The sequence below is a fragment of the Mus caroli genome, chromosome 5 (assembly GCF_900094665.2).
Source record: "Mus caroli chromosome 5, CAROLI_EIJ_v1.1, whole genome shotgun sequence".
NCBI classification, from domain to species: domain Eukaryota; kingdom Metazoa; phylum Chordata; class Mammalia; order Rodentia; family Muridae; genus Mus; species Mus caroli.
In genome coordinates this window covers 18,737,787-18,750,880 of record NC_034574.1, presented here as the reverse complement: position 1 = coordinate 18,750,880, position 13,094 = coordinate 18,737,787, and the positions used below count along the sequence as shown (strand labels likewise).

The 13,094-nt window shown below is 45.7% G+C and overlaps 1 protein-coding gene across 1 annotated transcript in view; it reads right to left on the bottom strand.

The window, feature by feature from the left end:
• Window positions 1-5,929: 5,929 nt before the first annotated feature.
• The window catches only part of Rint1 (RAD50 interactor 1), a 33,913-nt gene continuing 26,748 nt past the window's right edge, over window positions 5,930-13,094 (bottom strand). Inside the window, exons 12-15 of the mRNA XM_029477543.1 lie at window positions 9,661-9,875; window positions 8,828-9,008; window positions 8,588-8,706; window positions 5,930-6,149 (exon numbers count right to left, since the gene is read on the bottom strand). Of these exons, the coding sequence (XP_029333403.1) occupies window positions 5,957-6,149; window positions 8,588-8,706; window positions 8,828-9,008; window positions 9,661-9,875 (708 nt within the window). The 3' untranslated portion in view covers window positions 5,930-5,956. The remainder of the gene's footprint in view (window positions 6,150-8,587; window positions 8,707-8,827; window positions 9,009-9,660; window positions 9,876-13,094) is intronic.

Here is a 13,094-nt window from a genome sequence, read left to right as displayed (position 1 = left end):
CTTGGCTGTCCTGGAACTCACTTTGTAGACCAGGCTGGCCTCGAACTCAGAAATCCGCCTGCCTCTGCCTCCCGAGTGCTGGGATTAAAGGCGTGAGCCACCACGCCCGGCCAGCGAGATCTTCTTAAAATATACATGGAGATACCAGGTGTGGTGGCAGTGGTGGTGCACACCTTTAGTCCCAGCACTGGGGAGGCAGAGTGGATCTCTAAGTTCAAGGCCAACCTAGTCCACAGATCGAGCTCCAGGACAGCCAGGGCTACACAGAGAAACTCTGCCTTGAAAAAACAAACAAACAATAACAACAACAACAAAACAAACTAAAATAAGTATATATGCAGAGAAGGGCAAATAGATGAGACTATAATAAAATAAGTTTGGTCACTGTCTTAGTTAGGGTTTTACTGCTGTGAACAGACACCATGACTAAAGCAACTCTTATAAGCACATTTAATTGGGGCTGGCTTGCAGCTTCAGAGGTTCAGTCAAGGTGGGAGCTTGGCAGAATCCAGGCAGATGTGGGGATGGAGGACCTGAGTCACACCTCTTGTTCTGAAGGCAGCTAGAATGAGGGTCCTAGAGCCCACGCACACAATGACATACTTCCTCCAACAAGACCACACCTACTCCAACAGGGCCACATCTCCTAATAGTGACTCTCTCTGGCCAAACCACCACAGTCACAATCTTATAGTCAAAGTTGGTGATGAGTTCATTTTCTTTTTTTAAGGTTTGTTTATTTATGTGTATGTCTGACTAAGTCTGTGTCATATGTGAGGCCCCAGGAGGGCATTAAATCCCTCAGTACTGGAGTTACAGGCTGTTATGAGCCGTGTGAGGTAGGTGCTGGGAATAGAACTCAGGTCTTTTACCAAAAAAAGTATTAAAGTGCTATTAGCAGCTCTCCTGCCCCATATCCTTTCATTTTTTCGCAACAATAACTTAAAACTGAATGTTTTTTTTTTTTTTTCTTCTGCAGTACAAACTTTATTGCTTACCCCATCAGGAGCCAGTGGAGAAAGGAGCCAGAGAGAGAGAGATATGGCGGAGCCCCCTCCCTTTTATGGAGGACTGTCCTCCGCCTCGGACGTGTCACTCCCTGATTGGCTGCAGCCCATCAGCCAGAGTTGTCTGAATGTTTTTTAAATGCAGGCATGGAATGTATTCCAAGAATAAATGGCAGTGATGGTGCTGCTTGCATCTAAGCCCGTCCACCTCATGCCTGACTTCACCATGACTGTCTCAGTAGTTTTGGAAAGTAGATTGGACTTTGTTTTTAAAATCATGTAATAGAAGAGCCTGTTGATGCAGAGCACTGCTTCTGTGTTATATGTAAACATGCTGCCTTGTCAGAAACTGCATTTGTCCTAAGACTCTGCTTCTGTACCCATGTCTTAGCAAGGCAGCTTCTTCCCCAGCCCCCTCTGCCAACCCCCTCTGTCTTTCTGCTTTCCATCTCTGTCTGCAAATTACATCACCTGGAGAGCTTTATAAAAATGCCCAGGTCCATGTGGCAACAGAACCGAGGGAGGGTGGGAGGTTGAGAGTCACGTGATGGATCCTGGGAAATCCAACTCTGAAGAGCAGCATCGGGGTGCAGATCTGAGTTTATTGCCCAGCCCCAAAAACTATAATATATAGTGTTTGATCCAATCCCAAGCCACTAAATCCTTGACCAATCGTATCTCACCACAATGTGCCCCAATGAAAGCCCTGCCTAATGAGGTAACTCAGAAAGAGTGGGTGGGGGCTGAGGGGAATATTATCATCTTCGAGAATGGGGGAATGGCCCCATTGCCCTGGCCTGGGTTCCCTTTTGCTGTCTCACAGGTCTGAAGGGAGCCAGTTTAGATCTAATGCCCAGTAGAGCAGATCAGGACTCTTCAAGGAATGGCGGGAGTCTCGTGGCTCACTCTCCATCCTGCTCCCCACAGATGATCTCCAGACTGCCGTGCAGTCATACGAGGTATGCTAAGGAGCTGCTTTGTCCAGTTCTCTGCTGTACTGTTTCATGAACCAAGGCCCACAGCCTGAGTGCCTAGCACAGCACCTTCAACATAGCACTCAACTTTTTTGTTTGTTTGAGACAGGGTTTCTCTGTGTAGCCTTGGCTGTCCTGGAACTCACTCTGTAGACCAGGCTGGCCTTGAACTCAGAAATCCACCTGCCTCTGCCTCCTTAGGGCTAGGATTAAAGGGGTGCACTACTATCCCCAGGTGACATCCAAGATTTATTTTATTTTATTTTTTGGTTTTTTGAGACAGGGTTTCTCTGTGTAGCCTTGGCTGTCCTGGAACTCACTCTGTAGACCAGGCTGGCCTTGAACTCAGAAATCCACCTGCCTCTGCCTCCCAAGTGCTGGGATTAAAGGCATGTGCCACCACTGACCGGCTTTACAGTTTTTTTTTAAAGATTTATTTATTATATGTAAGTACACTGTAGCTGTCCTCAGACACTCCAGAAGAGGGCACCAGATCTCGTTACGGATGGTTGTGAGCCACCATGTGGTTGCTGGGATTTGAACTCCAGACCTTCGGAAGAGCAGTCGGGTGCTCTTACCCACTGAGCCATCTCACCAGCCCCCATAGTATGATTTTGAAGTATCAATACCATTGCATTTAGAGTACCACCACCCTTTTGTGTATGTGTGCTCACTGGAGTGTACACATGTGGCGCCTAGAACAATCTCAGGGATCAGTTTTCATCTCCCATTTTGTCTCTTTGTTTGCTGCTGCACTGTGTAGCCCATGCTAGGCAGCCTGTGAGCTTCTAGGATTCTCCATCTCTACCTTAAATCTAGCTGTGGAAAAACCGAATTCTGCCCACAGCGTGCAGGTTTTCATGGCTCAGGACATTCAGATTCCGCTCCTCACCCCTGCACAGCAAGCACTTTACTGCTGAGCCATCTCTCCACTCCCCACACCTACCCTTTGGGTGAAATGTTTCATTCCCTTTAACTGTCTGCCATTAGGAAGAGAAGGCAGGGAAGGCTCACCCTGGCAAGGGGAGGTGTGATGATGGAGGTAGAGAGGAAGTTCACGCCTTCTCACTGGGAAACCTCGTCAGTTTGGGGCATGTTGGAACACACCTCTCAGCCCAGCACTCAGGAGGTAGAAGCAGGCAGGGCTATGGAGTGACCCTGTCTAAAAAAAAAAGGAGACCTTACCAATCCTCCCACAGGTGAGGAGACCCAGTCTGCTAGAATTACTAAACCTCTCAGCTCCACACAGTAGTTGGAAAGCTGCCATACAGAACATAGAGGCGGCTGGAGAGGAGGTGCAAGTGTTTCCTATGCAAGCCAGGCAGGGCAGGCAGAGCCTGCCAGGAGCCTGGGGACCCACATAAAGGTGGGAGGAACTGCTGACGACACAGACACAGCATGCTCTGCTTCTGTCCACATGCATGCTGGCTGGCGCTCTCTCTCTCAGACACACACACACAACACATTGATATGACTCTACATGGATAACAGAGGGCATACTTAGAATCCCAGTACTTGAGGTTTAACACCAGCCTGAGCTATAAAACAAGTCGCTCTGCCTCTCTGAGAAAATAGAACAGAAGGTACCATCTTAAAGAGTTTTCTCAAAATTATACAGTCTGCAAAGTAAATATCAACAATGAAGGCCCCATGCAAGCCTGACAATTTTTGAGATTTTGTTTTTTTTTTCTCTAGATAGGGTTTCTGTGTGTAGTCCTAGCTGTCTTGGAACTTACTCCACAGACCAGGCTCAAACTCACAGAGATTCGGCCGTATCTGCCTCTCAAGTGCTGAGTGTGCCACCACTGCTCAGCAAGATTTGTTTGTTTGCTTGTTTGTTTATTGAGACAGGGTTTCTCTGTGTAGCTTGCTTGATTGATTGATTGATACAGGGTTTCTCTGTGTACCTCTGTCTGTCCTAGAACTCACTTTGTAGACCAGGCTGGCCTTGAACTCAGAAATCCACCTGCCTCTGCCTCCCAAGTGCTGGGATTAAAGGCGTGCACCACCACCGCCCGGCTGATTTTATTATTTTTATGTGTATGAGTGTTTGTCTGTGCACCACATGCATGCAATGCCTCAGAGGCAAGAAGAGTACATTGGATCCTAGGAGGCTGCAGTTACAGTCTGTTGTGAGCAAGCACATGTGTGCGAGGTACTGAACCCAGGTCCTCTGCAAGAACAGCCTACCAGCTGAGCCACCTCTCCAGCCCCCAAGCTGACATTTCTAGATTGAGATAGGACAGCAGTGAAAGTACTAAATAAATGCCATGTCAGAAGAAAAAAAATGAGAATAAAACTTTATAGGAGTAGAAATCTTCCAGCTAAGCTCAGTTTGTGTAAACGTTTTATTAGTCTCTGAGGATTTATTAATGAAGGAATCTCTGTCTGGGCTGAGGATGGTGGTGGAGCCCTTCCTTCCATTAGCAAGGCTCCAAGTTTGATCTCTAGTATTGCATACACACACACACACACCATCACTTCACATAGCCCAAGACCAGGAAATTGTGAAAAGGTGTGTGTGGGGGGGAGTTTAAGATCTTTTTTATCTCTGGTCAGGGAGATGGCTCAGCTGGCAAGGACCTGAGTTCAAATCCCCAGCTCCCATGTAAAAGCCAGGCACAGTCACTAAAGTCTGTAACGCCGTCACTGGAAAAAGCAGGTACATTCCTGAGCTCAGTATCTGGCTTCTAATATGTTTCAGAGAAAAAAAGATGGCCATTGTTACAAGAAGTGGAACCAGGAAGGACTAGTGGTAAAGTACTTGGCACTGAGAACCCACTCCCTAAAACTCATGGGAAAAATCTAACATGACGGTGGTACACTTGAAATACCTGTCCAGGGGAGGCAGAAACAGAAGGAACCCTGGGGCTCGCCCAAAGTCTAGATGGGAGCCTGTTCCAAATCAAGGTGAGCATCTTGGGGAACAGGACCCAAGGTTGATTTCTGCTCTAAACACACACACACACACCCCTTACACACCTGTGTGTTCGCACTTGCACACACACACACACACACACACACACACACACACACACACACACACACACTAAGAAATACTTAAATGGAAGGACGTAAGAATAGAATATTAAGAACAGCCATAGCTTAACCACCATCTCATAAAACTCACACACACACACACACACTAAGAAATACTTAAATGGAAGGACGTAAGAATAGAATATTAAGAACAGCCATAGCTTAACCACCATCTCATAAAACTATTGTGCTTTGGTCTTGGGTTTTTGTTTTGTTTTGGTCTTTTTGTGGTGAAACAGATAATATCTCACTATGTTGCCCAGAAAAGTCTTGAACCCTCAGTGATCCTCCTGCCTCAGCCTTCAGTTGATGGGATTATAGGTGTCTTCCACCTATTATATAAACACTGAATTCCCAAAATGGATACAGGAACCTCAACTATGAACATGCACCCATGAGTGTTTCTACAGTCTATGGCTACATTCAGCTTTTGACAACAGCTCCCCTTGAATAGGACATGGAGGTCAGGTATGGCCGACCTCTGCTCTCATTCTGTCTTCAGATGTCTCCATTCCTACTTGCAATACACTTACTCTGCTTCTCACAGCTGAGTTTTCATTCTTTGTTTTCTTAGGAACGGGAGGATGGAGGATGGTCACCGACTTAGTGATATCATAACTCAAGACAAGAAACTATTCTGCCAAGTTTTCTTTTGTCCAGGTTCATTAATTCAGAACTTTATCAGAGAACTTCAATCCAACTCTTGACTTTGTTTTGTTTGTTTGTTTGTTTGTTTGTTTGTTTGAGACAGGGTTTCTCTGTGTAGCCCTGGCTGTCCTGGAACTCACTTTGTANTGTGTAGCCCTGGCTGTCCTGGAACTCACTTTGTAGACCAGGCTGGCCTCGAACTCAGAAATCCGCCTGCCTCTGCCTCCCAAGTGCTGGAATTAAAGGCAACTCTTGTCTTTGTTAAACAACACTTTTCTCAAAGATGCATTATTTTCCAGTGTTAGGCCAGTTTGTCCTCAAATTAAGCAGAATCTCAACGTCTTGCTGAGCCAGTTTGTAAACTCCAACTTCATTTAAGGCTGCTGTGGCAGGAATGTGCTCGGTTGCTGACTGCAGGACATCTTTCAGGAGCAATGCAGAACCGATGTTCAAATTCAGAATGATGCAGGCTTCTTTTACACTGTTTAGGAAAACAAGAAAGAAGAGATGCTCTTTTGGACCACCTTTGGAGAGTCTACACAGCCATTTAACTATCTATGGAGTACTTGATTCTACATGTGCTAGGACTACACAAGCTGTACAGGGTTAATAGATCATTCAGGCTTGTCTTGGCACGTCATTAGGATTTATCTCAGGACACTGTTTGATGCTAACAGATTATTAAATGTAACTATGAGTTCAGCTAGAATTAGGACTTAGGGGAAAAGCAAAGGAATAAAAATGAAGGCAGCAAAAAGGCAAAACAGCAAGGTCAACCAACCATAAAGAGGCTGGGGACGGTGATGCGCGTGTAATCCCAGCACTCGCACTCTGGAAGCCAAAGCATGACCACTGTGAGCTCCAGGCCAGCCAAGGCTGCATAGCGAGACTGTCTCAGAAAACCTAAACCAAACAGAATAGGAAGGCTGGTGTGGTGGCTGAGGATAAAGCTGCTGCAATCCTTGGCATCTGCGTGGCAGGAGAGAACTGTTCCCACAAGTTCTCACCTGGCCTCCACCCCACACATGGAAACCAAATTAGAATATTTAAATAATAATAAAAGCAAAAGGGGGCTGGAGACTTAATGTACGAGGTAGGGTACTTGCCTAACATGAATGAAGCATGGGAGGGGCTTTGGCGTGTGGGGTGAGCACCTGTAAACATGGTACTCAGAAGACAGAGGCAGGAGGAGCAAAAGCCCAGGGTCACCCTCTGCTACTGAGTACTGGGTTCAAGGCCAGGCTGGGATACATGGAACCTATCTCAAAAACAGAAAAGCAAATCAGAAACAACCATAGTTCCCAGGAAGCATAACCTTTTATGTTTCAAAGGAAGGTTTCCAAATTGCACAGACTTACACTTAATGTGAATTTTAAATCAATAAATTTTTTACTAGATTCCTAGTAACTGTTCTCATGTTTATAACTATAGTAAGAGCTAAAATTAATATTAAATTTGTAAGAAAACTGACTTTCATCTGGTCTAGGCTATTGTTAGGCACTAAACCTAATTTTCTGCATTTTCCTAATTTCCTTATTTTCTACAGGTGGCAGAATTATACCTGTATCATTTTCTATTTACTCTCCCAGTTATAAGCAAATAGCATTGAACCAGATGCTATGTAGCAAGTCCAACATGTAATTTATAGCTGGTTCTGATCAACTTTCTGTTGATGTATACCATATGCATTATTTTGGTTTCCCTATTGTGTTTTGAAAATATTAAAAGACATACAATGAATGTTTTAAGGATTTTTTTGTTTTTTGTTTTTTGGGTTTTTTTTTGGTTTTTTGAGACAGGTATAGCCTTGGTTGTCCTGGAACTCACTTTGTAGACCAGGTTGGCCTTGAACTCAGAAATCTGCCTGCCTCTGCCTCCCGAGTGCTGGGATTAAAGGCATGTGCCACCACGCCTGGCTTATTTTAAGGTTTTTTTGTTTTTTGTTTTTTGTTTTTTTTTAAGATTTATTTATTTATTATATGTAAGTACACTNTAGCTGTCTTCAGACATTCCAGAAGAGGGCGCCAGATCTCGTTGCGGATGGTTGTGAGCCACCATGTGGTTGCTGGGATTTGAACTCTGGACCTTCGGAAGAGCAGTCGGGTGCTCTTACCCACTGAGCCATCTCACCAGCCCTTATTTTAAGGTTTTAATTATGTTGGGTCCCATTTTGGCCCTGGTTTGGGCCTTGAGGACAAACCTGAGCCTGGCTCGAGTTTTGAGACCTGTCTCAGTCACTTCCCTATTGGGATGACATGTTAGGCCCTGCCTCTGCCCCACTGTTGCTGATGTAGAGCTTTGCCATTGGCCCTGTCAGTCACTCCATACTCTCTGCCACCCTTCCTCACCCCCTATATACATCATCTTACCCCACCAAAAATCCCTCTCCCTATGTTCTGAACTTATATAAGCAAGAGGCTGATGCCATAAAATTGAGTTCCTGCTTCGACAAGACTCTAGGCTCGGTGTGTTTCTTTTGGGCTGTCGATACTTGCCATCCCACTCAGACCCCAGAGAGACCCCGGCAGGGCAGGACTGGGACCTCTCTCCTCTCACCTGGACCTGCTGGCAAGGAGCCAGCAATTTGTTGCTTTTTAGATTTTTAAATTTCATGTGTCTGTTTTGCCGGCATGCATGTCTGTGCACTGTGTGTGTGCCTGATGCCTGTGGAGACCGAGGAATGTGTGAGATGCCCTGGAACTGGAGTTAAGGGTGGTTGTGAGTCACCATGTAGTGCTGAGAACAAACCCCTGTCCTCTGCAAGAGCATCAAGTGCTCTTGACTGTTGAGCATCTCTAGCTCCAGATTTTAATTGATGCTATTACAAAATATATCAGCAAAACTCTGAAACTGTTAAAAAGAAGCCAGCTCCTCCAGCGTTTGCATACACCAATACTTATGGCTGGACATTGGACTTACTGTTTAAAATAGTTTTCTGGTCTCTTGCAATAGTGAGAAAACAAAGGAAAGAGGTTCCTTGTCATATCAAACTGCAGCTGGGCTGCTCCTCCTTCGTTGAAGTGGTTAGCAAGGATTATCTGCAACAAAGAGCGATCCATGTAACAGCTGCCATCCCAGGCAAGGATTATCTGCAGCAAAGAGCAGATCATGCGGTGGCCGCCCTCTCGGCCCCGGCCCCAGCCCCGTCTCCCGACTCACTTCCTGGTAGATGTACAGGTCCAGTTTCTCTGCCAGCATTTGCCAGAAGATTCTGAATAGTGAGAAACACAGCTGCTGCTCCAGCTGGAGCAGACGGTCCCGTAAGGTCAGCAGGAGCGGGCACGCTGAGCTGGACAGCGACATCACTGCCTGTTCAGACTGAGACGGCAGGGACAGCCATCTGGAAAAACAAATAACCTTCACGAATGACCCTTACCACTCTGTCTCCTTAAAGTTTCAAAACGCAATTTTAAATGTGAGGGGGAAATATACCGTCCTGGGGGAAATCTGGAGTTTAAAAAATCATGATGTCTAATACTCAAAGCTCTACCAGAAATAAATGTCTCTATATTTACATTTTAACTTTTAATTAATATTTCCTGAAAAATGCCCTAAATTTAATTACTTTATCTTTAGAATTCCAAAGATACCAGTTAATCTTATGCTCTGGTTTTAGCATACAAACTAACAGTATTTCCAAACTGACTGCAGTACTGTGTGGAGGTGCCATGCTAGGGTACAGAGGCAGGAGAGTTGTGACAGGCAAGCATGACAGGGCATAGACCACGGGGCACTTTGCTTTGTAAAGTGAGTGACACTGGGACAACTGAACCTCTCTAAGAGGTCACTCATTTATTCTAAGTAAATTCTTCAAAAGAATAGATTCTAGAACGATCCCATCAAACCCAATGCTTAAAGCTACCGTACACAAAAGCCCCAAGTTCCATCTCCAAGACTTGGAGTGAGGATTTTACAGAAGCTAAAACAGGGAGTAGAAATGGTATCTTTGACTCAGACTAACGTGTGTAAAGGGTGACTGATACAGGACATACCTTTCTTTCTTATACAACTTTGCAGAGTCTTTCACTTCTCTGAAAACATGGTCTACTTGGCGAGTCAACATATCAAGCTTTAAACGCTCTAAGAGGTTGATCATGTCATCGAAGACCGAGCTCTCCATGGAGGCCAGCTGTCCCAGCTGCAGTTTACTGAGGACGTTATTCTCTGCAAAGACCTCCAGTGCTGCCTGCTGCAGCTGCAGAAAGAACTGCAAACAAACATCTGTTATTACATTTATTGGCACAATTCTGGACATGGCAAAATAGAAGCTCTATATCACACACTTTCCTTATTTAACGTGTGCAGCTCAGGGCCAGTGAGATGGCTAAATGGGTAGTTACTTACTGCTAAGCCTGATGACCTGAGTTCAATCTCCAGGACCCACATAGTGTAAGCAAACAACCCTATCCTCTACATATATGCCATGGCACATGCATAGGCACATACTCAAGTGCATGTGCACACACACACACACACACACACACACCACACTGCTTGGCATGGTGGAAGATATCTGCATACGGGCCAGTGTGACGGCTCAGTGCACAGAAGCACTGTCAGTCACTAAGCCTGATGCCCTGAATCTTTATTCCTGAACCCCACATGGTGGAAAGACAGAGCCAAGCTCTGCATCTCAACATGTATGCTGTGACACACACATACACATGCATGCACAGTATAAATCATTTTTATAACTCAGTAGTTGTAACTCAGAGCTGTGCATCCATCATTTCTCTAGAACACTGCCATTACTTCCTCCCAACAAAATCCTCATCCATGCCTATCTCCATTTTGTGCCCATTCCTCCAACTCCAGGCAGTCACTAATCTACTGTTTATGGACTCAATGATCATGGACATTTCAAGAAAATGGAACCATATGAAGTTCTATTTTTATGACCAGCTCCTCTCTTAGTGCCATAGCATGTTCTAAGTATGTACTTCACACCCCAGTACATCACAGGACCATACATTTTATACATTCACTAGCTGATACACGTTTGGACTGTTTCCATTTTGTATCTATTATGCATAATGTTGCTGAGACTATTATGTGCATTTTTCTGTAAAAAGTGTGTTCCTTTGTCTTTGTCTGTCCTGAGGAATGGAACTGTTGGACTTGTAACTCCACCCACCGTCTTAAGAGCTGCCAGGCTGTCTCGCCCAGAAGCTGTAGCAGTTATGTCACCACCAGCCATAGCCAGAGGTTTGAAGCTCTGCCTGCACAGAGCGGGTTTGTTGCTTCAGTTTGGGTTGGGTTTTGATGTATGAGGGGTTTGTTTTGGTTGGAGACTGAATCTTGCTGTGTAGTTAAGGCTGACATCAAATGAGTAGTTCAGTGTAGCTTTGTACTCATGGCCAGCCTGCATCAGCCTCCCAAGTACTTGGTGTGCACTCTTTTCTGTGGTACTATGTAGTCTCGACTGGCCTGGGGCTCTGCAGATAGAGCTGGCCTTGAAGGTGTGGCACCCCTTTGCCTGTGCCACCACTGCTCAGAAGCCAGGGGTGTGCCTCCCCTGCCAGTTTCTTTTTCTTACTGCAGTTGTTTTTATTTATGATACTTTATTTTTCTGCTAGTGAGCATGTTCCTTTAAGTATTCAGTTTTTCTAAACACAGACTGAAGGCTGTCCGAAACCTGGAGTTCTGACAGTCAGAGAACTAAAATGTCATTTTTGTAGTAGTCAGCCCAGAGTTACCAATGGCCACACGTCCAGGAAGTGCCTGAGAATGCAACCAGAAATGACCTGTGGAGTGGGCATGCCCAGTCTATTCATTACACACACCCTGCCTGCACTTATCACCGACAGTAGAACTGGAGCTCTGTCACAGACAACTGAAAAGAAAATTCTGAGAGGCTGGACAGTTCAGGAGTGGCATGGCCCAACAACAAATGGTTATCAACAGCCAATCAGAAACAAAGGAAGGTAAGCTGCCGTTCTCTTCTCTGCATCTGGACTTGTGTGGGAACAGACCTTTGATGAAGCACTGTGAGGATGTCTGAAGGACTTGGTGTGAAGACAAATCAGCACCATCAAGGCCAGAACCCAGTTAGTACAGCCACAGCCACAGCCACAGTCACATAGTCACAGTCACACAGTCACAGCCACAGTCACACAGTCACAGTCACACAGCCACACAGCCACAGTCACAACCACAGTCACACAGTCACAGCCACAGTCACACAGTCACAGCCACAGTCACTCAGCCACAGTCACAGTCATATAGTCACAGTCACAGCCAGAGACACAGCCAGAAACACAGCCACAGCCACAGCCACACAGACATAGACACAGTCACAGCCACACAGTCAAGTCTCAGCCACAGCCACACAGTCACAAAGTCACAGCCACAGTCACACAGTCACAGCCACAATCACACAGTCACAGCCACACAGTCACAGTCTCAGCCACCATCACAGCCACAATCACACAGTCACAGTTACAGACACAGACACAGTCAGAGACACAGCCACAGTCACAGCCACACAGACACAGTCATAGCCAAACAGTCTCAGCCACAGTCACACAGTCACAGAGTCACAGCCACAGTCACACAGTCACACAGTCACACAGTCACAGCCACAATCACATAGTCACAGTCTCAGCCACCATCACAGCCACAATCGCACAGTCACAGTTACAGCCAGACACAGCCACAGCCACCATCATAGCCACAGCCATAGTGACAGTTACATCCAGAGACACAGCCACAGTCACAGCTATAGTCACAGTCACAGCCACAGTCACACAGCCATAGCCACAGCCACACAGTCACATCCATATCCACATCCACAGTCACATAGTCACAGTTACACAGTCAAAGTCACAGTTACAGCCACACAGTCACAGTCAGAGCCAGTCACAGTCAGAGCCAGAGCCACACAGTCACAGCCAGTCACAGAGACACAGTCATAGTCACAGCCATACAGTCACAGTCAGCCCTTACCTTCTGCTCTTTTTCTTGGTCTCAGCAACAGATTCTAATCTACCACAGTAGAGAATAGCTAACTCACTCATCCTCATTAACAGACAGTGGCACCAAACAGCCATGATGTTCTACAAGGAATTCCATTAACACTAAAACTCTATCCTGGCATGAGCCTCTCACTGAATCATCTGGCAAAAGAATGACCATCTGTTTCATGTGTGAAAAGTCTTAGCAGAGTGGATCAGCATGGAGCTGAAATCCAAGTACTCCCTGAAAGTCCAACATAGCACAAAAGAACCAAGCAAACAACTACAAGCTGGTTGGCTTTATAAGATGAACACACCAGGCACTGCATTCTGTATTGAATACCTATATGCTGGCTGGCTTTATAAGATGAACGCACCAGGCACTGCATTCTGTATTGAATACCTATATGCTGGCTGGCTTTATAAGATGAACGCACGAGGCACTGCATTCTGTATTGAATACCTATATGCTG